Source organism: Triticum aestivum, chromosome 7B, assembly GCF_018294505.1.
Source record: "Triticum aestivum cultivar Chinese Spring chromosome 7B, IWGSC CS RefSeq v2.1, whole genome shotgun sequence".
Lineage (NCBI taxonomy): Eukaryota > Viridiplantae > Streptophyta > Magnoliopsida > Poales > Poaceae > Triticum > Triticum aestivum.
In genome coordinates this window covers 97407192-97434840 of record NC_057813.1, presented here as the reverse complement: position 1 = coordinate 97434840, position 27649 = coordinate 97407192, and the positions used below count along the sequence as shown (strand labels likewise).

General features: G+C 44.7%; 1 protein-coding gene and 1 long non-coding RNA gene across 3 annotated transcripts; one reads left to right on the top strand and one right to left on the bottom strand.

Annotated features, from left to right (window-relative positions):
• Positions 1-6034: 6034 nt before the first annotated feature.
• On the bottom strand, positions 6035-10797 carry LOC123162781 (uncharacterized). Of its 2 annotated transcripts, XR_006481475.1 has the most exons (7): positions 10249-10797; positions 9631-9983; positions 7989-8679; positions 7231-7339; positions 6724-6889; positions 6588-6649; positions 6035-6487 (listed from the first exon to the last, which is right to left on the bottom strand). It is a non-coding gene; the product is annotated as an uncharacterized lncRNA (long non-coding RNA). The 2 variants fall into 2 exon arrangements; XR_006481476.1 differs by lacking the exon at positions 7231-7339 and having other exon boundaries at positions 6724-6886.
• A 320-nt stretch (positions 10798-11117) lies between these two features.
• LOC123162780 (protein PHOSPHATE-INDUCED 1 homolog) lies at positions 11118-12492 on the top strand. Its single transcript, XM_044580545.1, has one exon. The coding sequence runs from the start codon at positions 11183-11185 to the stop codon at positions 12152-12154; it is 972 nt and encodes a 323-aa protein (XP_044436480.1). The 5' UTR covers positions 11118-11182; the 3' UTR covers positions 12155-12492.
• The last annotated feature ends 15157 nt before the right edge of the window (positions 12493-27649 follow it).

Sequence of the window (27649 nt, the reverse complement as noted above, 5' to 3'; positions counted from 1 at the left end):
TTTCTGACAAAGGAGTAAGCACTGATCCTGCAAAAACTGCTGCAATGTTAGATTGGCCAACTCCCACCAATGTCACTGAACTGAGGGGTTTCCTAGGTCTCACTGGCTACTACAGAAAGTTTGTTCAAAACTATGGTCTGTTAGCTAAGCCTCTCACAGCCTTACTGAAGAAACAATCATTTCAGTGGAATACAGATGCTGACACTGCATTTCAGTCCCTCAAATAAGCTATGGCCACAACACCTGTATTGGCATTACCAGATTTCAACAAAACCTTCACCATTGAGACAGATGATTGCAATACTGGCATTGGTGCAGTACTCACACAATCAGGCCACCCTGTTGCTTACTACAGTAAAGCTCTGGGAGTAAACAGTCAAAAAGTGTCCATATATGAAAAAGAATTTCTGGCTATCATGATGGCCATTGACAGGTGGAGATCATACTTATCCAGAGCTCCATTTGTGATCAAGACTGACCATCAGAGCTTATGCCACCTTGGAGATCAAAATTTAACTTCTGATCTTCAAAGAAAGGCTATGACTAAGCTAGTGGGGCTAGATTTCTCTATACAATACAAAAGAGGAGTTGAAAATACAGCTGCAGATGCCCTGTCCAAAGTGGCACATTTATTTCCAGTTCAAGCTTTGTCTACCAGTAAACCTGTCTGGATACAGGAAGTGTTGAATTCTTATACTGTGGACCCTGTTGCACAAACAATGCTCACCAAGTTAGCTCCGGACAGTCAGGCTTGCCCAGGGTTTCAGTTACAGGAAGGCCTCATTAAACAAGAAGGGAAAGTTTGGGTGGGAGCCAACTCTGGATTGCAAACCAAGCTGATTCAGGCCTTCCATTCCTCTCCCATAGGAGGACACTCAGGTATGTTAGCTACTTACCACAAGGTGAAATAGCTATTCTCCTAGTCTGGTATCAAAAAAGATGTGGAGAACTTTGTGAAACAATGCAATGTGTGTCAGCAAGCCAAGCATGAACACTGCAAATTACCAGGCTTGCTGCAACCTCTACCTGTTCTAGATGGTCCTTGGCAAGCAATCAGCATGGATTTCATTGAAGGTTTACCCAAATCAGAAGGCTACAATGCTATTCGAGTAGTTGTGGACCGTTTCACCAAGGTGAGCCACTTCATTCCACTGAAACATCCTTTCACAACAGCGTCAGTAGCAAAAGTATTTCTCAATACTGTGGTCAGGTTGCATGGTCTGCCGCTGTTCATAGTTTCAGATAGGGACAAGATATTCACCAGCTCATTTTGGAAGGAGCTCTTCAGAGTGTGGGGCACTGAGTTGCAAATGAGCATTGCATACCATCCTCAAACAGATGGGCAAACAGAAAGGGTGAACCAGTGCCTTGAAATGTATCTAAGGTGTGTTGTTCATGCCTCTCCAACTAAGTGGGCTTCTTGGCTATCTCAAGCAGAATTCTGGTACAATACCACTTACCACTCTGCTTTGGGATGCACTCCTTACAAGGCTCTATATGGGTATGAGCCACATGTGGGACAAGTGTACAGTCCAGTTCAATCTCACAATACTGATGTACAGCAGTGGTTGTCTATACATACTGAACACACAGCAGCACTCAAAGAACAGCTAGCTAGAGCTCAAAGCAAATACAAAGAGTTTGCAGATCGCAAACGAACTGACTGACAGTTCATCGAAGGGGAGATGGTCTATCTGAAACTCCAACCCTATGCACAGTCTTCAGTGGTCAATCGCCCCTGCCCGAAACTAGCCATGAAGTATTTTGGCCCCTTCAAAATCCTCTCCAAGCTTGGTTAAGCAGCATACAGACTGGAACTACCGCGTGGGAGCCTTGTGCATCCGGTTTTCCACGTCTCTCAACTGAAAGAACATGTGCCTGATCACACGCCGGTGTTCACTACCCTGCCAGCACCGCTCGATTTGTCTGATCCGGAGATTCAACCTGAGGAAATTCTGGATCGTCGACTGGTCAAGAAGGGCAATGCAGCGCACCTTCAGGTGTTGATCAAATGGACCAAGTTTGCCGCAGCCGACGCTACGTGGGAGGACTACCAGGTGCTCCGTTCCAGGTATCCGAATGCACCAGCATGGGGACACGCTGGCGTTTCAAGGGAGGGTACTGTCAGTACCAAGGCACTGACGACAGTCAGGGACGGTGGCAAGCAGAGGACAGGAGAAGAGAGCGGGTAATTCAAGTGGCAAGTGGGCCTTGGGTGCGTGTGGGGCGTTGAGTAGTGGGCCGGCCCGGCCTGTAATCGAACCATGCATATATAAGCAATGGTCGACTTCTGTAAGAGGGCATCGATCATTTGAAATGAAATTCTGAATCTTATCCTCTCGCTGTCTTCTCCTACCTTCCTACCTCGCTCTTCCGATCTAGGTCTTCTCCTCCACCTCCGATCACAACTCCGGCGAACCTCGCCGCCCCTAGGACGTGACAGGTTGCAAGGTGGAGGAGCTGCATGGAGGTGTCTTCGCCCACTCACTAAGGCCACCGCACCACCCCGCCTCGCACCCAAGCCCAGCCTCCTCCTAGCTCCCTATACATGAGTGGATGGAGCCTCCACCAAAGGCCAGGTCATGCCGGACCTCGACAGCGGCGACAAGCTTGAGAACCGCGGCAGTGACGAATCTGGCGACTCTGCTCTGCCCTCGTCAACATGCACCTCGTCAATCTTGCGGAGGAGGTAAGGGGAGGGCAGCGGCGTCTAAAATGGGCGGATGATAGGAGAGGTGAGGAGAGGTGGCAACAGAGAGAGAAGAGCAAGGAAGGAGGGGATTGGTCGCTGCACACATGGAGATGGAAGCAGTCATGGATGGAAGGCACAAAGGCATGGGGATTAAAGGCGAGAAGATGAAGCTGCACCGGCCACCCTCGATCTGAGAGAGGAAAAAAATGAGAGAGCGGCAGACTGGACAGACGGCGGCGCGAATTGATGCGCTGGCCGCCCATGAAGAAGAGGAGGTGAATTAATCAAAGGAGGCGCAGCGGCGCGGAGGGAGGCGAGTGAGGAAAGAGAGAGATGGGAAGTGGAGGCAGATATTTTCTAGGACGATCCATCTCTAGCCCGAACAATACACACCTCAGTGACGGTAAAAAGCAAATGATTCACTAGACCATGGCTAATGAGGCCCACTTGGCAGCCACTCATGAAGCAAACTAGTGATTGGGGCGCCACCTGGTGGCGCCGCTTAGGAGGAAGCTGGGCGGTGTCAGGTGGGAGGCGCCCCTTCGGCTGCTTCTTTCTTTTTATGCTGCCACACATGCATGTACAACTGAGAACCTTGTTAATCAATGACCATAAAGTAGGCCAAATCCCTTGAGAGTAGTAATCCAAAATCATTAGAGCTGAAAGTAGGTTCCATTTGGAGAAGTAGCAATCAGCTGTATAGTTGGTTAAACTATGCATTACATATATGCTAGCTGGTTCAAAAGGTAGGGCAAGCTGTTTTGGTAATGGCATACATATCAAACATTGTCCAAAAGTGGAGGCACAATTCCTTGTAGGGTAAGGTAGAGTTCATGGCTCCCACATGCGGCAGTGGCAGTCGCCGACGGTTTGTCTAAAGGCGGCGAATGACGATTCTCAAAATAAAGAAGACATTGGCGATGACCCGATGACGCACTCCACGACAAGCTTGACGATGAAGGGGTTCGCAGCGAGGAGGTGCTCCCTGAGCTACTGAAACTACTACTTGATGGACTAAACATCTAGAAAGAAGCATTTCATCCACAACTGAAACTTAAGAGAGATCTAGTGACTAAGGTCAATAGCTTCTAGTCTAACCAAAGATAAAATATACAAGGGTAGCAGATCATAGAAAGTTTAACAAGCCAGAAACCTTCTATGTTCTAAACAAAAAGAAAGCTAAAATCTTCAGTCAGTACATACTTTCATTCTTTGAACAATATCAAGTGGTAGCTCGCTTACGTAGTGATCGTTCCTGTAAAGAGCAAGCACATGGCCAGTGGAATCTATAATATCATCATTCAATTCATGTATCCTGGAAATAAATAACTAAGAACAAATAAGATTACTTGCGGTGTAGGAGGTAATCCTTCCATTTTAAATGGAAAATGCCAAACAGTACATGATATAGAAATGAAATGTTCTGCAACTACCGATTTTCTCAAAAGAGAGTACATTATTAAACCAATGTACGTCCTATGTGCTAGTATGGTAATAACCAGAATAAAAAATGTGTTTTAATTATAAGTTATGTCATATCATATGTACAGTGCCTTTAATCTAGATGTAACACAGTTAGCAGGATCCTAAAAATCACCACATAAGTATCCTTAGAGTTATGCAGAGGAACATGGGGAAGGAGCACCAAGAAACAAGTCTTCAATCTTTTAAGAAAATTATCAGAACCAAATTAAGCACAAGGCAATCCAATGATCTTTAGTACAATTTCCAAAAGAGGTTTACCTAGGTTGCACATGTCTGGATAATTTGTACAAAGGTTATCCCATAAAGCATGCCATTTGATCTCATGCCAATGCAGATACTAATTGGTTCATTCGACTTTTTTTTTATGAATTGGTTTATTTGTCAGCACATGAATGAATCAAAATGCCCACCGGCAGATTAGTTTTAGGACTGCACCTCTGAACCTACATTGCCTTTAGATTTCTGAAGCTTCATTTTTCCAAAATTAGCTGGACCCAAGATGTGTCTTCAAGAGTTATTTGGTTAGCATGCTAACTAATAGCAACCAGTTTTGCACCAAAATAGTTTGTTTTGTAACCCCATAAAGAAACCTCAATAACTTAGCCTATTAACTGTATCATTTTTTACCAGTGTGTTTGTTTTTCTGCTCTTATCCAGTCATGCTTTCTTAGATATAGAACAATGCATAACATTCCAGTCATGCTTTTTTAGAGGTAAGAACAATACAACCCATTTGCTGCTGACCAATTCTTTAGCTTACGTGGATCATGTTTGGCTGATAAGATAAGAGGTCACACTTCTGACCCTTTTGTTAGATAACTATTCTAATCAACATGTTTATTTCTCTGCTCCTATCCATGTACACTATAAACTTGCAGTTCCTACACAGGTGGTTTCAAGCTCTGTTGTCGCATCGATTTACTCAGTTTGTTACTCCAATTCGTAATAGTTTTTCTAGAACGTGTACCCATAACACACGCCTTGATATATATTCATTTCCCATTTTCCCCAAGAAGCCTATTATTAGTAAGAATTAATGGTCAGAATATTCAGTGCATAATATTTTTGAAAATAGTAAGAATCTCAAATAAGAGAACTTATGCGAAATAAATAATGGGTGTGCCTATCAAGACAACACAAATACTATTCTTTTCTTTTTTAACATTCAACCAAGAGAATAAAAAAAGCATAGTTATAGGCATCCTATGAGATCATCTTCAAACGTGGAGGCACCCACCCTTGCTACTGACTATTGTAGTGGCTATGCTTATACCCATAGCATACTAAAGGTAAAATAGTAGTTGAGGGCATGAGAAAATATAAGCACATTTACAAAACAAAAGGAAACTATATGTCAGGAATATACACGCACATAGATGGTATGGCAGAAGAACAAATGAAAATCCTGATGACATGGTATAAAAACATGATGAAACAAATCTCAAGCTGGTAAACCAATAAGTTCTTAAGAAAGATAACCTGGAAAGCAAATCACAAGCACATCGATGTCAAACAGAAAGAATTTTTTTTCTTAAAAGGATATCATACTATTTAGTAGTTATAATATCTATGACCAGATATATAGTACAAAGTTGAATAATTTTAGTCCTTTCACCCCTAGTTGATGCAGCAAACGATGCACAAAATAATGACCTTTACAACAGATTTGTCAGGTACTGGACAGAGATGGGTTGGAGCATAGTGTCGTCGACAGTGAAGTAAGAGGCTGCAGCAGAGGGCTTCACGGCAAGGCAGCGGGCTCAAGCAGAACAAGCACACAAAGATGCATCTACACAATAAAATTGTAAGCGTGGATCTGCAACTAAAGCTTGCCCGATTGGAAGAGCAATACTTTGGGTAAATGACGAGCTACACATGAGAATAACATGATCCAGTGAGTGCAAATAAAAAATTCTTGCATGAACAAAAATGTACATATAGACACAGTCCAGCTTCCACACATGACAAAAATCAACACTTGGACACATCCCAGCATTAGCAAAAAGAGACAAGCGATAGAAAAATCAGATCACCTCTTATGTGAGCATCCAACCTAAAATCCAAAAAAAAAATGGTTGTACACCTGAATTCAGATAAGCATTTTATCTGTGAATTCCTACTTCTGGATTGAGGAGACTACAAGTTGTACAACGAGCTGACTAAACGAGATGCATGTATACCGGCGAGGAGGGCGACACAGAGATTGAGTCGGACTATGGATAAGCCCCAGTTTCCGGCGAGGCCGTTGACGGACTTGAAGTAGCAGGTGGCGGCGATAGAGCATGGCTGCGCGTACCAGAGGCTCTGCATCTGCAAAAGTGCCAACAAGGTACAAGTCATTAAATCAATGAAAATCAATTAACATATGGAAGCAAAGAAACATATGTCACTTCGAGGGGGTGGCACTTACATTGCTCAGTTGTAAGACAGGACTAACTTCAGACCTAGGGATTCTGAAGTTCAGGGCCAGAACTGAAAATCAAGAACTCGTTCAAGACCTGATCATATCACTTCAAGCTTAGATTCCTATTTGTAGTCCTGCTTACCCTTGTATATTTTTTATACTTGGCCTTGTTTTATTTGTAAGGCCCTTTCTGCCCTTTCGCAAAAAAAGACCCTTTCTGCCACCAATTGGTGGGCATACAGACAGTATGTATTATTTCTCAAAAATTAAGAATATAGCAGTGGGAGCATCTCCTGCTGTTTTGACTGCTAAAAGAAGTCATTAAATCAATGAACTAACGCCTCTCCTAAAATAACTAAATAATTGAATTGCAAATAGATAATTGGAAAATACTACATCTACTTGTTGTAGTACTTCAAGCCCTACACTGTCAGCGTGACATTGAGTATACAAAGATAGAAGTGGCACGCTATAACAAAAACTTCTGGAAAAATAAAAGTTCACACAAACAGACAAACAAACATATAATGTAAAATGAGCATATCAGCACATCATGGCAGAGAGTGGGCTCAGAGGCAAGAACTTTGATGAGAAGGCTGTAAAAGTTATGGCAATGATGATAAAAATGAGAGGATAGGTTATTCAATACCTCGTATGGTGTATGTGTGACTGAAGGTGTGTGTCGACAACCATCAAAAGAAGGTTACTACTGCCTAACGGATATGAGAATAATGCCAAGCAAGTCACGACAGAGACACCTAGAGCAGATAAGAAGCAGATCACTATTTGTGAAATAAAGACCACTAAGATATAGCAGCATCATGATGTTGCTTGTCTCCATCGACTCTGGACCAGATACTTGCAGCATAAAATTAGTCAGAAAATGATGACATAAGAAGGTTACCCGGCAATAGAAAAACAAATTAATTGTACTCGATTGTATCCTCATTGTTAACCGCATTTACCAAGAATTTCCAAACCATTATTAAAGTTTGAACGAGAAAACACGAAGGCACAAAACGCAAGAAATCTTCCCTGATAACTAAAGCGGTAACCATGTAAGCATACAAAGGAACAATGTTGATCAAACCAAAAGCAACTCCCAATTTATACATGCTCCTATGAATTAAAACATCGGGTCATAATGCATTTGCTTCGCGCATTTTGCAGAATCAAAAAAATTGTCTAAAAAGTGAAATAGACATATTTGTGTTTCTATTAGAAACTAAGACACATGTCACATGCCTCTTAATTATTTTAAATTGATGAGAAAGTACATTGTCTAGTACAGTAGTGCATCTCTGAAAATTCATGGTACTCAATGTCACGCTGACAGTGTAGGGCTTGAAGTACTACAACAACTTAATAGATGAACTGATAAGACATGGTAGAGGTCAATTTATCTACCTGAATATAGCCTTTGAACGATCTTGATTAAACATCACTGCATGCATACAACCTAATGTTACCATCTGGTACCATTTTGATCTCCCTCAGTCAGCCCCAGATTCATGTAACTCCAGAATGAAGCTTCAGAATCTTTTAGACGCCGTCGTTCTTCATTTTAATGTATGGTGATATATGTATATAGACAATTATACCATGTACGCGGACACCTTCTTCGAATGCTTTGGAGGTAGTGTGAACCACTGGGTCCGTGTGACTTCATCGAGGTACTCCCTCCGTTCGAAAATACTTGTCATCAAAATAGATAAAAAGAGACGTATCTAGAATTAAAATACGTCTAGATATATCGACTTTTAGCCATTTTGATGACAAATATTTCCGGACGGAGGGAGTAGTAGCGATGACCTGCAGCCAAATACACAGCTACATGGGCGATAACTTGAAATAGAAAGCGGAAAACACAAATCAGCATGAAAACCATGGATATGGAGAGGAAATAGACCAAATACACACGCACAACTGTTTACCATCAGCACATAAGTTGAATCACTTATTTTGGACAAAGGGAGTATGAACGTGCTCTTGTAATTACCAAAAGGGTTGTCCGTAGGCGGCTAAACATGGGATCAAATGGTTCATCCAGATCCTTCATATCATGACTGTCAGGTATAGAATTCTGAGGATGCTGGTGCTGAAAATCATACAACTTGGTTACATTTTCTAAAGAAAATTCCATGGGTGTTAGGACAGTAAACGCACAGGAAATTCAAATAGTCGCAACAGGTAATGAATGAATCTGCACGTAATTAATGAAAAGAAGCAATATTGTGAAACTTTCTAGCCTGACGTGCTCTCATATATCATCATTCCAAGGTGAATGCATAGGCATCAGAAGAGCCAAAAATGAATGAGCAGGAATCAGCAACTATTAAAAATCCCCCCAAAATTCAAACAACACAAACCATATGCCCAAAACAACCAACCTCCATCAAAATCCCTCGGCGTGTCAAAAATATAAAATCACATTACCTACAGGTTTGGTTACATTTATCTTACCAGGACATGATCTTGAACAGGAGGTACAGTTTCTTGCGAAGGCTCACTTGCTCCAGACCACAATGAATGAAATACTACTACTGGAGACGGGCAATTTCACATATATTTAGCTTGCAGTGCCTAAAGGCTCAGAGGAAGGCCACAAAAATCTCAAGGAAAATTGGGAAGTAAGCATCTAGACACTGTATGTAACTGACATAAAGATACCATGTGTAGAATAAGCCTCTTTAGCATACATATCATTTTTATTTCCTGGCTATGTTCATTCCTACAGTTTGTCACACAAGCAGCAATGCACTAATTACTACTCCCTCCGTTCCTAAATATAAGTCTTTGGAGAGATTCCATTGTGACTACATACGGAGTAAAATGAGTGAATCTATACTCTAAAATGCATCTAGATACATCCGTATGTGGTCCATAGTGAAATCTCTACAAAGACTTGTATTTAGGAACGGAGGGAGTACATCATGATTAAGCAAGCTCTACTAGCTTTTCGCTAACAACTCACGCAATTCTGCACACGCAAAAGTGAATGTCTCTTTTTAGCTAGCTAGGAGGGGATGCAATTAAACAGCAAAGCTACCTTGAAATTAAGGTCGAATGAGGACCTCGGTCTGTTCCTGCCATCGAGCGCACGACAATGATCCTCTCCTCAAACGATGCCGTGCTGAGATGTCGTCCTGGAGCGTCTGTGAGGAGGAGCGACCAAAGAGGAAATCATTTGTAGGGTGGCACAACATGGACGAGGATGTGTGGACTGCGACCTTGATGACCTTCACTTCCTACCGCCAGCTCCTGGACACCAAACACGACACAACTATCATCGATCCACTCGGCATCGTCTCCCACTACCTTCTGATCCTCCCACTCGACAACAAGGCCTCTGAGTGGTGCTCCAGACTAGCATCGGCGCAACAACCTTCATTATCTCTTCACCTTTAAATTGAAAATGCCACAAAATTAAAGAAATCGTGTGGAACTAAAAGATGGACAATAGGTACTATGTAGAGTATAAACACCACATATGTACAGGCTCTTTCATCGAATACGTTGTAGGCACAGAAACAAAAATGAAGTTTTTTGGGGATTGAATGAATAGAGAGAGAGAGGCGGCTGCTGCACCAAATCTGAGAGACGGAAGTAGAGGTGAGGGCCAGACCTCGAGCGGAGTAGAGAGGATGAGGAGGGGGGATGAACTCACTGGTGCAAAGGAGGCACGGCCCGACGCACTGCGTGCACCTCATGGCCAGCCACGCGTGGGCGCGGGGGTTGGGGGGAGACGAGCCACCATAGCCTCGCCGGCGACGAAGTGGACGCCGCTCCTGAAACCCTAGCCACGGCTGAGGGTCGGGAGCGAGCGCAGGAGGCCTCTAGCAACGAATTTGGAGGGATGGGAGGAAGGAGCAGAGCGAGGGGAGGTCGTAGGTCTGCCACCCGCCATCGGGACTCGCCGGAATCGGCCGGCATGAGTGGTGGCGGCGCCGAGGAGTCGCGGGGAGGAGAGAGGGCTCGCAAGACAAGAGAGAGAGGAGGCTTGCGTGTGAGAGGATCAATGGGTAGATGCGGATTTTTTAGATTGGGTCCAAGCGTTTTTAACCTTTCCCCTTGGCACAGTAAAATCGATGTGGCACAGGTGAGGAGGCGCCATTTGCGCGACTCTTATTGGGTTTAATGTGAATGTAAAAAAAACAAACGGTTCACCACACGCTAGCAGCCAAAAGTATGCTACAGGGAACGAATCGAGGGGTCGAACCAGCACAACACACGTGAGGCTCTAGAATGGCGGGTAGCCTAGCGCCTTTTATAGGATAGATAGCTAATGAGGCCCATCTGACAGCCATTCATAAAGCAAATGTGAATTAAAAAAAGACTAACGGTTCACCACATGCCAGCGGGCAAAAGTGAGTTATAGGGAACGAATCGAGCGGTCGAAGGAGCACAACGCACGCGGGGCTCTAGAATTGCGGCTAGCGCCTTTTATAGGATGCGCAGCGGCACTTACATTTCGCACTGGGCGCCCCTATATAAACAGATCCCCGCTTGCCATTGCTCCCCACACACTCACAAACAGCAACATACGAGACACGGGCACGTACGCAAAACCTTCTTCCAAATCTAAACCCCTCGTTCCCCAAATGGCCAAGAGAAACCTCCTCCTCCTGGCGCTAATGGCGCTCGCCTCAAGCATAGCAGCCGCGTCAGTTACCACGAGCACGAGGAAGCTCATGTTCCTGGTCCAGCCCCAGCCGAACCAACTCACGTACCACAACGGTGCCGTGCTGCATGGCGATATCCCCATCTCCGTCCTCTGGTACGGCGGCTTCACGGCTGCGCAGAAGGCCATCGTCTCCGACTTCCTCCTCTCCCTCTCCGCCGCGCCGGGCGCGTCCCCGGCGCCGTCCGTGTCCCAGTGGTGGAGCAGCATCCACCAGCTGTACCTCTCCAAGGCGGCGGCCGTCGGCAAGAACGGCGAGCACGGCGCCGGCGCCACCAAGGCCGCACGGGTGGTCCTGTCCGACCAGGTTTCCGACGAGGCGTGCTCGCTCGGGAAGAGCCTGAAGCTGTCCCAGCTCCCGGCGCTGGCGGCGAAGGCGAGGCCCGCGAATGGCGGCATCGCGTTGGTGCTCACGGCGCAGGACGTGGGCGTGGAGGGTTTCTGCATGAGCCGGTGCGGCCAGCACGGGACCATGGACGCCAAGTCCGGCACGGCCTACGTGTGGGCCGGCAACCCGGCGACGCAGTGCGCCGGGCAGTGCGCGTGGCCGTTCCACCAGCCGGCGTCCGGACCCCAGACGCCGCCGCTGGCGGCCCCGAACGGCGACGTGGGCATGGACGGGCTCATCATCAACGTGGCGAGCATGGTGGCCGGCGCGGTGACCAACCCGTTCGGCGACGGGTTCTACCAGGGGGAGCGCGAGGCGCCGCTGGAGGCCGCGACGGCGTGCCCGGGGGTGTACGGCAAGGGCGCGTACCCCGGGTACGCCGGCCAGCTGCTGGTGGACGGGGCCACCGGAGCGAGCTACAACGCCCACGGCGCGCACGGGAGGAAATACCTGCTGCCGGCGCTGTTCGACCCCGCCACCTCCGCCTGCTCCACGCTGGTGTAGGAGTACGGCGGCACAGTGGTGGCGACAAGTGACGTGAGTCCAATCCGCTGGCTGCCCGTCTAGCCAAGAGTGTATTGGGTACAACTAATACAGTATTGTAGTGCATACATCTATATCTATACCACCATATAGGGTAAGAAACTACGAATAACTTGAAATAATAACCGTTGGATGAAGTTGACCTGACGGTAGAAACATGGCAAATCCGAATGTTGCTGACCATTAAATCTTCTCGTTACTTCACTAGATTCTGCCACCTGTGCTAACTAGAAGATTCCGTGGTTGGACTTAAGCCATACGGACTGCACAAAACTTAAATACACTTCTACTTTATTCTATACTCTTCCATACTCATACTCTTCTAATTTATTTTTCCTGTCCAAACTATCATTCATTTTTACTCTGTATTCAAGGCTACGTGCTTTCATAAATCATACTTATCTTTGCAGATAGAACAATAGCTTTATAATAGCCAGAATAGATACCTAGACAAAACATGCTCGATATATTTTTACGTGCTATGTATGTGCCTCACAATTCCATTTGCATGTTATAATTAATACAACAACAATATGTCCATCTTTGACTGTAATTTGATTATACGAGCTCTGACATGCTATGCACGTGTAACTTACTAGTGTGTAAATAGTTCGTATATGAGCTTGTGTTTAGATCTTCTCGTGCTAAATAAAATATGTAAATCGGACGTGGAGTTTCTGCTCCCGGGCTCATCTGCACCCGCCCTCAGGAAAAAAATTCAAAAAAAATACTAGAAAAATTCAAAAAAATCCAACTTTTTTTTGTGGCAGATAATTTGATGCGTGAGGTCTACTCCAAATTTCAACTCATTTAGACATCTGAGCAGCTCTCGGCAAAAAAAAAATCGGGGTCTGTAAAAAAGTTTACTGTTCACGTATTGTTCTGACCCAATTTGTTTTTTTGGCCAAGAGCTGCTCAAATGTCCAAATGAGTTAAAATTTAAAACGGACCTCATGCATCAAATTATCTACAACACAAAAAAATGGAATTTTTTAAATTTTTTCAGTATTTGTTTTAATATTTTATCTAAGCGGGAGCAGATGAGCCTGGGCACCGAGTTGGATTTGCCATGTAAATCAGCCTTTCTACTGCACACTAGTGCGGAAGCAGCAGCACGTGAACGAATTAATCTCGAACTTGGTGGTGAAGCTTATCCCATCTTCCGAGCGGCGTCGACATGGACAAGGGGATACCTGCTTCGATGAGGGATAGCTCTCGACCCTCTGGTCCGACGTGTCTGTGCTGCACATTGCCGTACTGCACAACAGAGCGCGCGTCTGTGGCGATGTGACACGTAACACACGTTTCTATGGTGACGAGTCACAACATGTGTGACCGAGAGTACTCTTTCTGTTTTTTCTTTCTTTCTGAGAACCGACTATGTCTTTCTAAAAAGAAAAGAAAGAGAGTCGACGGTGCTGGCTGGCTGGGTTGTCTTTCAGAAAGAAAAAAATAGAGATGATAACTCTGTATTTGGAGCCGGAATTGGATGCTGTAATTCTATGATACTTAACGGTATGAAATTTCAGTGTTCTAATCTTCTATCTATCTATCTATCTATCTATCTATCTATCTATCTTCTATTATATCTATCTATTATATACTTAAAACAATAGAAAACGAACGGTGCATATTAATCATTCTATAGTTAAAGATGTTTGAACGGCATAGATTGATTAGCATGTTGGAAATCTTCTATCTAAACACAGGACAAGCCAACGGTAGATATTAATCATCATGGTTGCACGTGCAAGGTAGTCATGATGAAGTACATAGCAAGACTAGAGTAATTTAGTTCGAGTCCTACACGCAAACTCAACTAATTCATTTTGAAAAAACTTTATTTTAAGAGAGATACTAATACCTGACCGGTGTTATAGCAAGCCTAGAGTAATTTAATTGGATTTCTACATGATTTAAAAAAAATTGGAGTCGTACATGCATGTGCAAACCGAATCCAACTTAGCTTCAGTTAATACTTGATACTATTTTGTCAGAGAAAAAGTTAATACTTGAGCAGTATCACGACAAGCCTAGAATAATATGTTTAAAATATTATATACTTAAAACAATAGAAAACGAATGGTGCAGATTAATCATTCTATAGTTAAAGATGTTTGAACGGCAGATTGATTAGCATGTTGGCAATCTTCTATCTAAACACAGGACAAGCCAACGGTAGATATTAATCATCATGGTTGCACGTGCAAGGTAGTCATGATGAAGTACGTAGCAGGACTAGAGTAATTTAGTTCGAGTCCTACACGCAAACTCAACTAATTCATTTTGAAAAAACTTTATTTTAAAAGAGATACTAATACCTGACCGGTGTTATAGCAAGCCTAGAGTAATTTAACTGGATTTCTACATGATTTAAAAAAAAACTGGAGTCGTACATGCATGTGCAAACCGAATCCAACTTAGCTTCAGTTAAAACTTGATACTATTTTGTTAGAGAGAAAACTAATACTTGAGCAGTATCACGACAAGCCTAGAATAATATGTTTAAAAAAAACTAGAGTAATATACATGGAGTCCTACATACATACACACAATACTAATTAAATTAAGCTTCTTTAATACTCTATTTTGTAAGAGAGAAAAGTAATAATATCAGATTGGTGTCAGTCATTAATACATGTGACTACCGAACGTGCCAGATTATTAAAATTATATATGAAATATACATCTCTTTTCCTGCAAAAAATATACATCTCCTTTTCAGAAGTCAGCGCATGATGTAGGAAAAAAATGTTGGACGCCGCTAACTGTCACACGTGTGGGCGTTAAGAAATCTGCCCACACGTTTTGTCTGGTGCCTAAGAGGACCAGCCCACACGTCTGTGTGTGGGCAAAACAACTAGCGCCCACACGCCTCTTTTTTTCCTCCCGGTCCCTCTTACACGCGTGCGTGTGGGCGAAATAGATAACGCCCACACGCCCGGTACGTCAGGCCCGCACGCCCCACGTGACACTTTACCGTGCGCCCCACAGTTGCCATGGGCCGGACCCTCGTCCATGTTCGTTTAAGTGCAGTTGCCATGTCGCTGAACTACGGTTGCCATGTCGGACAACTACAGTTGCCATGTTTGCTCAACTGCAGTTGCCATCTCAGGTCAAAGTTCCAGATTGCCATTTTTTGGACAACTACAGTTGTTGTCATGTGTGGTCTGGTCTACTGCAGTTGCCATGATTTCAAAACTTTAGAAGTTGCCACCTACTAACACTAGGCAGTTGCCATGTAGCGCTACAAAAAAAGGCATGGCAAAAAACGTTCGGGTAAAAAGAGAGAGTTGCCATGTGCTCACAAGCACGCTAGGGCAGTTGCCATTTAAAAAAGAAAGAGTTGCCATCTGCTTACGTGCACGCTAGGGCAGTTTGCCATGTACCATGCCAAACATATGGCAACTGACATGTTCGGGTAAAAAAAAAAGAGTTGCCATCTGCTTGCAATCACACTAGGGCAGTTGCCATGTACACTGCAAAACGCATGGCAACTGGCAGCTTAGGTGTGGGAGAGGAGGCGGGCGTGTGGGCGAGATGGCAAACTGCCCACACACCAGCCCTTGTGCGTGACTGAAACTGGTGTGTGGGCGAACTACTAAACGCCCACACACCAGCCCCTCCGTATGGTAAAACGGATGTGTGGGCGACCTCTCTCACACACCACACACGCGAGTTGTCCTACGTGGCATACAAAATCAGCTAATTCGTGCCAAGTTTCGTGCAGAAGTTACTGAACGGTGATGGAGACGTGTGGATGAGTTGGCTAACGCCCACACGTGTGGGCGTTAACATTTCCGAAAATGTTTGTCTCTATACGTTTTTTAGGGGCCCTACAGGTTAATTTATTTACCCCGTTCGATCATGGTCAGGTTACGTGATTATGGTGCAGCCTGTTCACAGTTGACACGTATCATCATCATCATCATCACGTAAAAGACATGGGTTTCTAAAAAAAGACTTGGACGCAGGAGGCAACAAATCACCGTGACGTAATATTACGTGCCTAAGAGCTACAGGAAAAAGGGAAAGTGGAGTCCCAGCTCGAGAGGTATACGGAGTCGGCCAAAAAAAAAAAGAACATCCGCACTAGATGTACTGCGCAACACACCATGAAGGATTCGCTATTTACAAAAGTCAATCCAAAGCATTGTATGCAGCTATATTTCTTTTCTTTTGGAATCCGCCAAACAAACATGCACCCTACCAAAGATTTGAGGAATGGGAAATTTTAGCGAAATACACAGTGCCCCAAATTGACAGAGAAGGCGGGGATGCATATAGAGAAATTTACACAAGAAAATGAGAGCATTTAAACGGTAGTCAAGGGGTCCCATAGCAACGATTACAGGATTGATTAGGGATGATGTGCAGCAAAAAAATCATGTCAAGAACTACCTCTCTTGCTAAATAGAAGACGTTTTCACAGTTTAAATTGAACTGCCAAAACGCCTTATATTTAGGAAAGTGGGTGTATCTAATATGCTTGTATTAAATTCTTGGTGCGAAATTCCTTCAAATCATGTATTTGGAGAACACAATTCCTCCCAAAAATTTTTTTTCGTGAAAACATAAAAACGGAAGTAAGAATTAGAACAAAAAATGGAGACAGGAAACTGTACCACGTGGAATAGACCATAATAATGTTATAGTAAGTGTTTCAAACTAAGGCCAATTACGTTTCTGTCAATCCAACTAACATATTTCCTTGGAATATTAAATACAAAAAATAACAACTTTCATCAAATGACAAATTACTGAAAAAATACTAAGCATAAGTAGGTAATAAACATATATGCACGAATGAGTGAGCAACCACAATTCTAATGAAGGCGGCAGAGGAAGAGAAAATAATCAATGATTTACTTAAAACACTCCCATAATTCTATATAGCATGTTCATATGAAAATAATAATGACCAGAACTTCTGATTTGAAGACTCTATAAAAATCTAAAATATCATCTATATTAATCTGTCAAAAATCTAGCCGCGCAAATGCACGGATGACTCCGCTAGTTAGCATTATGAGAACTGAAACCCAAGCACACATAATTTATTATTAGCTTATCCCGCACGACGACACGCCGCGCCTGCCGATAATTTGCGACTGTGTAGAATATGGTCGAAGTAATAGAGTAATAAAAAGTTATTCGCTTCGCTGTCAATTAAAAAAGTTGAAGATGACAAAGAAGTAAACTTATTACAACCATGCAAATGCATGGGTACAAACAGAACAATTAATATTGGCACAGCTCTAATAAAAACTACTTATTAAAATCATATACAGCTCACTCTACATTATGGGCTGTATATGGAGCTTAGTGATGAGTGCTTGCCTTTCGTCTTAACTTCCTTTCCCATGGAGAATGCTCTCGCTGAACGGTAAGCTCCATCCATTATATCGTGTTTAACTATGTGTGAACTGTGACTTTCTTTGGTAGCGTGTGAACAGTTATATAGTGGGTACGAAAATGGGTGAGTCATCATTGTAGATGAAGTGGTATAGAGCTTTTGCAAATTGTTGCAAGCGATCTTGTGGTTGGTTAGCACCGATGGATGAGATTATTGGATCTTCGGTTTGTGTATGTTGAAGATAGATATGCAATGGTGTATGATGTCAGAAAAATTATTGCATATCTTTGGCGGGATCTCGGTCTTTCATGTGAACTCATTTTGCTGGATGGTTATCTGCTAATGGGCCATGTTGAACTGCCATTAATTGGTGTGTGCCTTCTCTCGTGTTGAAAATAGGCTTCTCTTTGTGACTTCATGGTGAACACCATGCATTGTTGGTGTCTTTCGTTGAGATTTTGTGAGCCGTCAAGAAAGGCTAATGTGTTGATCCTTTTTGTTGTTTGTTTATCTATTTCACGCCTTCATGAACCTATGATGCATATTGGTCGATGAAGATTGGCCAATTTTATGAAAGAAGTGGAATAGTAAAGTATTTGGAGTGTACATGTTCAAGGGGCAGTGAAGTTGCTGGCACATAATCGATGATATGTAATATTACTATATTAGAAAGAACAAACTTCCTATAGTCAATCTCTATCCAGGTTAATACCATCCATGTATAATTGAATTCGATGACGTTGTTTTCGGCAAGGCCATAGGGCAAAATCTTGCACAGGATCTGCACCGGCCGGAGGTTTTAGGTGGGTCCCGTGTGTCATTGAGTGTTGCTGCCAACCAGCGTGACACCCCACCACCGATTTTGCCGCTTGACGCCTCGAGTTCCCTCCAACCTACTGCGGCAGCCTGCCCATTGTTACGTCCGGTCCGCGAGTTACATCTAGCTTCATCATCAGAGCCTATTTCACCTCCACCTCCGCCACCCCCATTAACACCATCGCCTCCAGCTCCACCTCCGCCACCCCCATTACCACCATCACCTCCAGCTCCGCCATCCGCTCCATGCCCAGAAAGACCACCACCTCCATCCTCAACACCTCCGCCACTGCCGCACACGCCTGCATTGACTTTGCCGGAGATGGCCAACTTTGAGTTGGATCCCATGCAGTATGTGCCCCCAGGTTTTGAGATCATCGATGGAGGGCCACTCCGTCTCCCTCGCACCTGCTTCGCCCCAGCTGTTGCGCCTGACAGAAGGCACGAGGAGTATGCTATTGGCATCGTCGAACCAGAGCCGCTGCCAGAGGAGATCCCCCTCTACCGTAACATGTTAGTGACTTTGTGGTTAATCAATTGGGGAGAGATGTTCTTGATGCTCAGCCGTGGATTCAGGGAGTAGGACTGTTCCGCTTTCGTAGTGCAGTCTCTAGGCAAGTTATGGTGGATCATCCACCCTTTGATTTGGGCAATGATCGCTTTGTTTGTTTTATTCCACATGATGAGGGGATCAACTATAGAGCTGCTCAGGGCTTTCGCCGTGGTTGGGTCATGCTTTTGGGTGTACCTCTTGATTATCGTCGGCCGCAATACATTGCTGATGTGATTAGTACTTTCGGATGTTTCCATACTTGGCATCAAACGGATCAACTTATGGTGCGTACTCTTGCTTATGTGTCCTTCCCCGCTCCTTCCATGGTTCCTCGGGATGTAGTTTATCATGAGTTTGGAGATTTTGGTGCTACTAGGGTTTCTTGGTCTGCTCCAGTTTACATTCTCTCTGTGGATTTTGCGGATGTGTTGCCTGCTGACGAAGACCCGATGCCTTTTGATGGGAATCCACACCCCCTTCCTGGCCAGATGCAATTCAACAACCACAACTGGGTTATGCCGGAGTTCCCTGAGTTAGGATGGAATGATGTGCCTCCTGCTGCTGTTGGTAATGGCAATGACCATGCTGATGCTTTTCATGGTAATGTTGCTGAGCCGGTGGAACCTGAAGAAATTGTTCAGTCTCAGGAGTCCATGGTGTTGCAAGTCTCTGAGGATTCTGTCAATGATGTCAATGATCCAGCGGCCTTACCCAATGTTGATGTTGCTCCCTTTCAGCCGCATGCTTCCCAACTACCAGCTCAGCAGGTTCTGCATGTTGGACAGGTTTTGACTGTCTTTGGGCCAGTTCTGCCCCCTCAGATGCAATGGACCCGCACCTTCAGTAAGTTCATGCAGTATTCTGACGCTTCAGTCATTCCTAGGCCACTTCAGATGCCTCTATTTTGATTTATCAAGCAATCTTGGATTCATAGTCTCTCTGATGGAATTCTGGAGTTCAGACTGCTGCCACCCTCATCTGCTTCTATGAATGTTCGTCAGTCATCACCTGCCAAGCGCTCGGTTGCTCGTGCTCTCTGCTTCGATGAGCCCATTGAGTTGTCTGAACCTTTAACTGAGAAATTTTAGTTTACTGCTATGCCTGTTATTACCAACAAGAGATCTCGTAAAGTTGCATCTGTTAAGCCTGTTCTGCTTGATTCACAAGTTCGTCGCAGTGCTAGACTGAGTGCCTTGCGTGATGGTTTTCGTTAGGTGCCTCCGTGATCTGTCAGCCCACAGCTTGCCAAGCGCTCTAAGAAGCGTAAAACCAGTGCGCAGCCTGCTACCTCGGCTACACCTGCTCGTGATGGACCTATTGTGCCTCCTCCAACGGCCATCTCAGATTTCAGCGTGTTGGAGCACGCCTGCGTATTACCCCCGAGAAGTTAACGGGGGAGAAGCTTGTTGCTGATCCTTCTGGTGCCAACTCTAGCAAGAGTTCTGATGATGTGTGAAGCCTGCTGCAGTTTGGGTCGCTGGCAAACCCTCTTAATCGCCACTTATATTTGATTTTGTTTTCCTATGATGAACTCTATGCTTTTGCTAGGTGGATGTTGTAGGTCATTGCATGACCTGCTTTTGCTTTTATCTTATTTGGTTTGTAATGAATCAGACAACCTTTAGAGACTGGAAAATATTGTGTTGGAATGTGCGTGGCCTCAATTCTGAAGCGAGGCAACTTGCTGTTAAACAGAAGATATAGGAAAGTGGGTGCTCTATTGTCTGTTTGCAAGAATCTAAATGTATGCATATCGATCAGCGTTTCCTTATGAAGTTTTGTCATCGGCGCTTTGATAACTTTGTGTATATGCCATCGTCTGGTGCCTCTGGTGGTATTGTGATTATTTGGAATTCTGCATTCTTCACTAGTAAATTAATAGAGGCTCATTCATATGGCATCATTGTGGAATTCACTTCCATGCACACTTCTGAAGTTTGGACATTAGTTTCAGTCTATGGTCTGTGTCAGAGTCCTGCCCGCGATGACTTTGCTCAGTGGTTATATAATCTGAACATACAATATGATGAGGAAATGGCTAGTGCTTGGTGATTTTAATTTTATGCGTTGTTTGGAGAATCGTAATTTGCCTGGGGGTAATGTAAATGACACTTCCTTTTCAATGAAATCATTGGTCATCTAGGATTGGTGGAACTACCAATAAAAGGAAGACAATATACTTGGTCCAATATGCAAACTAATCCTCTTCTTGAGCAAATAGATTGGTTTTTCACCACAGTTTCTTGGACTTCGGATCATCCCAATACTATGGTTTTGCCTCTTACACGGACTGCATCAGATCATGTGCCCTATATGGTTTCTATTGTCACTTCTATTCTAAAGGCCAAAATCTTCCGCTTTGAAAAGTATTGGGTAAATCTGCCAGGTTTTTCTGAATGTGTTTCTGAGGTATGGAATATGCCTGTTAGAAAGTCTTCTGCTGCTGGTATAATTTCGGCTAAGTTTAAGGCTTTGCACTATGCTCTTAAGAAGTGGCATGTGAGCCTTTCCAAGGTTAAAAACCTAATTGCAGACTGTAACGAAGTGATACTATACTTTGATGGTTTGGAAGAACTCCGACAGCTTACTTGGCCGGAGATGAATTTTCAGAAGATTGTCAAACTTCATCTTGAGGAAATCCTTCATTTGCAATTTATTTATTGGAAGCAGCGATGTACTACCAGATCCATCAAAGTGGGTGAGGAAAATACCAAATTTTTCCACGCCATGGTTACTGAACGCTATCGCAGGAACACTATCTCCTCCATTAAAAATGTTGCAGGTGAGGTGGTGACTGATCATCAACAGCTTGCCTCCATGTTCTGGACCGATTGCAAACTGCGTATGGGGCAGACCAAGGGCATTCGCATGCAGTTTGATCTTGGCAGACTTCTGTCTAGAGTTGATGGGCTTGAGGCTCTTTCAAGGCCTTTCATAGAGGAAGAGGTGGATGATGTCATTAAGCATATGCCCACAGATCGTGCCCCTGGGCCGGATGGATTCACTGGTCTCTTTATGAAGAGATGCTGGAGTATTCTTAAGAAAGATTTTATGAGTTTGGTTACTGAATTTTATGAGGGAAACTATAATTTGGAGTGTCTTAACACCTCTCTCATGGCCTGGGTGTCACTCATTTGGGAGTTCAGAATGAAGCCCTTCTGATGAAGCATTTGTTCAAGTTCTTCAACAAGAAAGATGTTTCATGGGTTAATCTTATTTGGGATTCTTATTATCACTCATCACCTCTGTAAGGGCATATTTATCCCTTAGGTGTTTTGGTGATTGATGACAATGCTTTTGCGGACTAATCGTGTGCCTTGAGTTTCTCAGACGCTTCATCACTAGGCATGAGACGATTCGGTGCCCCTCGAAGACTATTGAAGACGGCGTTGTTCTACGTTTCTCTTTGGTGGATTTGAGTCGTAGGAGAGCCGTACTATTAAGAGGGGGTCCGCGTCGGAAAGGTTCGGGTGGAATCAACACGTACACATGTCCTTCCTTTACTTTGCACTTTGGAGCGTCTCTCTGTTATCCTAGTTGTGCTTAATCTGACGGCTACTGCTGTACTTGCGGTAGTACTGCTCTATGGAGCGATAGTACCGCAAGCACCTGCGGTAGTACCGCTGGGGGTCACGATAGTACCGCTCCTCTGGAGCCTTAGTGCCGTGGCTCCCAGGCCTAGTGCTGCTCCGGTACGGTAGTAGGGGCGGATGTAATTTTTTACATCCGCGCTCACACGGTAGTACCGCACGTCCTGCGCGGTAGTACCGCTGGAGGCCACGGTAGTACCGCTCCCCTGGAGCCGTAGTACCGTGGCCCTCATACCTAGTACCGCTGCGTCACGGTAGTAGGAGCGGATGTAATTTTTTACATCCGCGCCTCAACGGTAGTACCACGCCTCGTGCGTGGTAGTACCGCGTCGGATTTTTTGCACTGTTTCATTTTCAGCGGAAGTAGGCACGGATGTATTTTATTTCATCCGCGCTCTTCGTAGGCTTTGACTTTCCTGCCTTGCGGTAGTACCACAAGGGGGAGCGGTAGTACCGCACAAGCGGTAGTACTGCACTCAGTCAGGCAAGTCCCGGCCTCTGATGCTGCCGCGGAAGTACCATGGTCCTCCACGGTAGTACCGCGTGGCCTTTTGGTAGTACCGTGCTCCTGGAGTGGTAGTACCGCATGTCGCAGGCTGAACATGTGGATAATGGTTGGATCTTTGCCATGACTATAAAAGGGGCGTCTCCTACCTCTAGTTGACTACCTCTTCCACCTCTAAGCTCCATTGTTGCTCCAAGCTCCATTTTGGCCCGATCTCTCTCCCTAGCCAATCAAACTTGTTGATTTGCTCAGGATTGGGTGACAAGGGCCCGATCTACACTTCCACCAAGAGATATTCGATTCTCCCCACTAATCCCTAGAGGATCTTGTTACTCTTGGGTGTTTGAGCACCCTAGACGGTTGAGGTCACCTCGAAGCCATACTCCATTGTGGTGAAGCTTTGTGGTGTTGTTGGGAGCCTCCAAGTGTTGTGGAGATTGCCCCAACCTTGTTTGTAAAGGTTCGGACGCCGCCTTCAAGGGCACCAATAGTGGAATCACGGCATCTCGCATTGTGTGAGGGCGTGAGGAGATTACGGTGGCCCTAGTGGCTTCTTGGGGAGCATTGTGCCTCCACACCGCTCTAACGGAGACGTACTTCCCTTTAAAAGGAAGGAACTTCGGTAACACATCCTCGTCTTCACTGACTCCACTCTTGGTTATTTCGTGCCTTTACTTTTGCAAGCTTACTTGTGTTGTATCTATTGCTTGCTTGTGTGCTAGTTGTCATTGCATCATATAGGTTGTCCACTTAGTTGCATATCTAGACAACCTATTTTGTCGCAAGGTTTAAATTGTTAAAGAAAAGCTTAAAAATTGTTAGTTGCCTATTCACCCCCCCTCTAGTCAACCATATCGATCCTTTCAATTGGTATCGGAGCCTCATCTCTTTATTAAGGACTTTGCCGTCCGAAGAGTGTGGTTGACACCAACGACGGTGCGGAGGAGCACTCCGGTGTGAATCCTATCTCGTCTACGGCCGATGGGGGAACCTCGGTCTCCCTTGAGGAGTTCAATGTGGCTTTAGACACATTGAAAACCTCCATGACGACCGAGGTTGAAAGCATGTTTACTAAATTCCTAGAAGGACTTAAACTATCCACCTCGCCGATGAAAGTGGGTGATCCCACTAACAAGGTGACGGATGCTAACTTCGACAAGGGGGAAGCTAATAGTGAAAAGGGTCCTTCTACTAGTGGTACAAATGGCACCGGCATCTATGCCCATGTGGAACATCCTACTTATGGTGGACCGATTCCCTCTACTCATTTAAATCATGCCGGTCCTCCTCCTAAGATTGTGAAAAATGAGGATTTTGATGCTTGGGTTTATCGTTTCAAGCGTCATTTAAAACATGTGAATACTAATCTTTGGAGAATCATAGAATAAGGTTTCTATCCACATGACCCTAGCAACTTCACCCCTCGAGAAGCCATGGATAATCAATTCAATGAGAGTGCTCTCTTCATCATCCAAGATGCAATCCTTCCCGAAGATCTCCCTCATCTTCGACCTCATGCCATGGCTAAAGATGCATGGCAATGTGTTGTGTCTCTCTATCGAGGAAGTGCTAGCATCCAACGCTCCAACTATGAAGTGGTGCAAGATGAAGCCAATGAGTTTGCAATGAAAGAAGATGAAGAACCTCGTGAGCTCTTTCGAAGAGTGACCAAACTCGCCGTCGCACTCCGAGATCATGGGAGCAAGGACACGGATGACAATTGGATCAAGCGCAAGTTCCTCAAGGCCATGATGCCCTACAACAAGGCCATGTCCTCCGTCATTCGTCAAAGACCGGACTTCCACTCCATGACCTCAAGTGAAGTGTTGGATGAGTTTGTTGCAATGAGCATCTTGGACAAGACCGCCAACAATGCGGTGCTCCGTTCTCAAAGGGCAAAGAAGCCCAACCTTGCCTTGAAGGCCAAGGTTAGTGTGGAAGAAGAGGAAGAAGAAGAAGATGAGGAGAGCAACCCCGAAGACACGAAATATGATTATCATGAGCACATGGCTCTTGCCTCAAGACAATTTTGGAGCAAGAAGAATACAAGACCCAACTTCAACAAGAACAACTCAAGTGGCCTCAAGGGCAAGCAACAAGTTAGAACTTGTTTCAACTGTGGCAATGTGAGCCATTTCGTTGCGGATTGTCCTTACGAGAAGCAGGAAGACAATGGTGGAAAGTTCATCCGAAAAGACAAAGCCAAGTCCTTCCCCAACAAGAACAACTTCACCAAGAAGACTCCTACTCGCGGGTTGGTAGTTCAAGAAGAATACCGTGAGGATGACGATGATGATGAAGATAGTGAAGCAATGGCTATGGCATCCGTTGCCATTGCCACAACTCCCCGGGTGTCTCTCTTCGATTCACCCAACGAGAACATCACCGCCAAGTGCCTCATGGCTAAAGCCACCAACAAGGTAACCCCAACATCAAAACCACCATTGTTCCTAATCCTTCTTCAACGGTTGGCTTTGATGATGGTAAGGGGTCTAATGAGGAGGTAAATGAATTTGAGTCCTTCATGAGTAAGCTCAAGGGCAAATCCAAGAAGCACTTCGTTGCTCTCTTGGAACAACTTGGTGAAGCCAATGACATGATCGAGGCTCACGAAGAAACCATCTCTAAGATGGAAGGTCATAGTCGTGACTATGCTGATGAGATATCAGATCTCTCTAATGCTCTTGAGGAAGAGCGTGGGCATCGTTTGGCTCTCGAGGAGTCACACAACGATGACCATGCCAAATTAAAGAAAGATCTTGATCATGCTCTTGTTGTGTCTCGTGTACTAACTTCCGAGAAGGCTAAACTTGGGGTTGATCATGCTAGACTCAAGGAGGAGTTTGATGTACTTGACAAGGCCCATAAGGTCTTCAAAGGTGCTCATGCAAACCTCAAGGAGTCTCATGCTCAACTCCAAGTTAAGATAACCAAGGAAAAGGCCACATTTCCTCACATGGTCTTAATTGATAATGCAAATGCTACTAACCCGTGTTGTGAGCATGTGCATCTTGTGGAGGAGAATGCCAAGTTGAAGGAACAACTCAAGAAAGGTCTTGTGTCATGCATACAAGGTGAGAAGAACCTAAATGACCTTTTGAGCAATCAAAAGGAAGTTGTGGGCAAGGAGGGAGTTGGGTTCTCATCCAAGTCCAAGAACAAGAAGAAGAACAAGAAGAAGAATAACAAGACCAAACGACCTCCCCCGCTTAAGCAAACTTTTGTGAAGGAGGGAGAGGGTGCTCCTAAGGAGAAGAAGAACAATGCGAAGAGTGGTGATGCCAAAAAGGGAAAAGCCATCTCTCCCAACAAAGCCGGCGACTTTAACCCCTCTTATGTGTTGTGCCGTGCTAGTGATGGGCATGTTTATGCTAAATTTGTTGGTTCTTCTTATGAGTACATTGAATGGTCTATTTGGGTTCTTAAGACCTGTTACTAACATCAAAGGACCCATTACTAAATGGGTACCTAAAACTAAGCATTGATCTCTTGTAGGTGTTTGCTTCCGGTGGGGGATCATGGTTGCTCGATAGTGGAGCAACAAATCATATGACCGGGAGCAAAGACTTGGTGGTGGACGTGCAAAAGATCCCATCCATGCCCACCAATGTCGAGTGGGGTGATGCCTCACATTCTAAGGTATTGGGTCTTGGCAAGGTTGTCATTTCTCATGATCTAACGATCGAGAAAGTCATGCTTGTTGAGTCCCTTGTGTTCAATTTACTTTCCGTTCGTCAACTTGCTCTCATGGGCTTTGCCGCCTTCTTTGATATTGATACCGTGGCCCTCTTGTGGAGCAAGACTCTTAAAGTAGCCTTTGTTGGGCATGTCGAGAACGGTCTCTATGTGATTAACTTTTCAGAGCAACCCACTAAGACCGAGACATGCCTAATGGCTAAAGTTGATGTGGGATGGCTTTGGCATCACCGTTTAGCCCACGTCAATATGAGATCTTTTCAAAGTCTTCTCAAGGGGGACCATGTCCGTGGACTAACAAATGTTAGTTTTGCCAAAGATCATGCTTGCAGTGCTTGTAACGAAGGAAAGCTTCATCAGACGGCTCACCCTCCCACGACTATCATCTACTCGAAGAGACCCTTGGAGCTCCTGCACATGGACCTCTTTGGGTCTCCATCCTTTGATAGTCTTGGGGGTAGAAAGTATTGCTTGGTGATTGTGGATGATTATTCAAGATACACTTGGGTATACTTCTTCAAGAGGAAGAGTGAGACTCAACAATCCGTCATCGACTTTGCAAATGAAGCTCAACGTCAACATAATGCAAAGATCTTGACAATAAGAAGTGACAACGGCACCGAGTTCAAGAACTACACCTTGGATGAGTTTCTTAGTGATGAGGGGATCAAGCATCAATATTCTGCACCATATACCCCTCAACAAAATGGTGTTGCGGAGAGGAAGAACCGGACATTGATGGATGCGGCAAGGACCATGATGGCGGAGTTCAAGTCTCCATACAACTTTTGGGCCAAAGCCATCAACACTGCATGTCATGCATCCAATTGGCTCTATCTCCGCAAAGGCTTGAACAAGACTCCTTATGAGATACTCACCGGAAACAAGCCCAATCTCAAGTACTTCCGGGTGTTCGAGTTTAAGTGTTTCATTCTCAAGA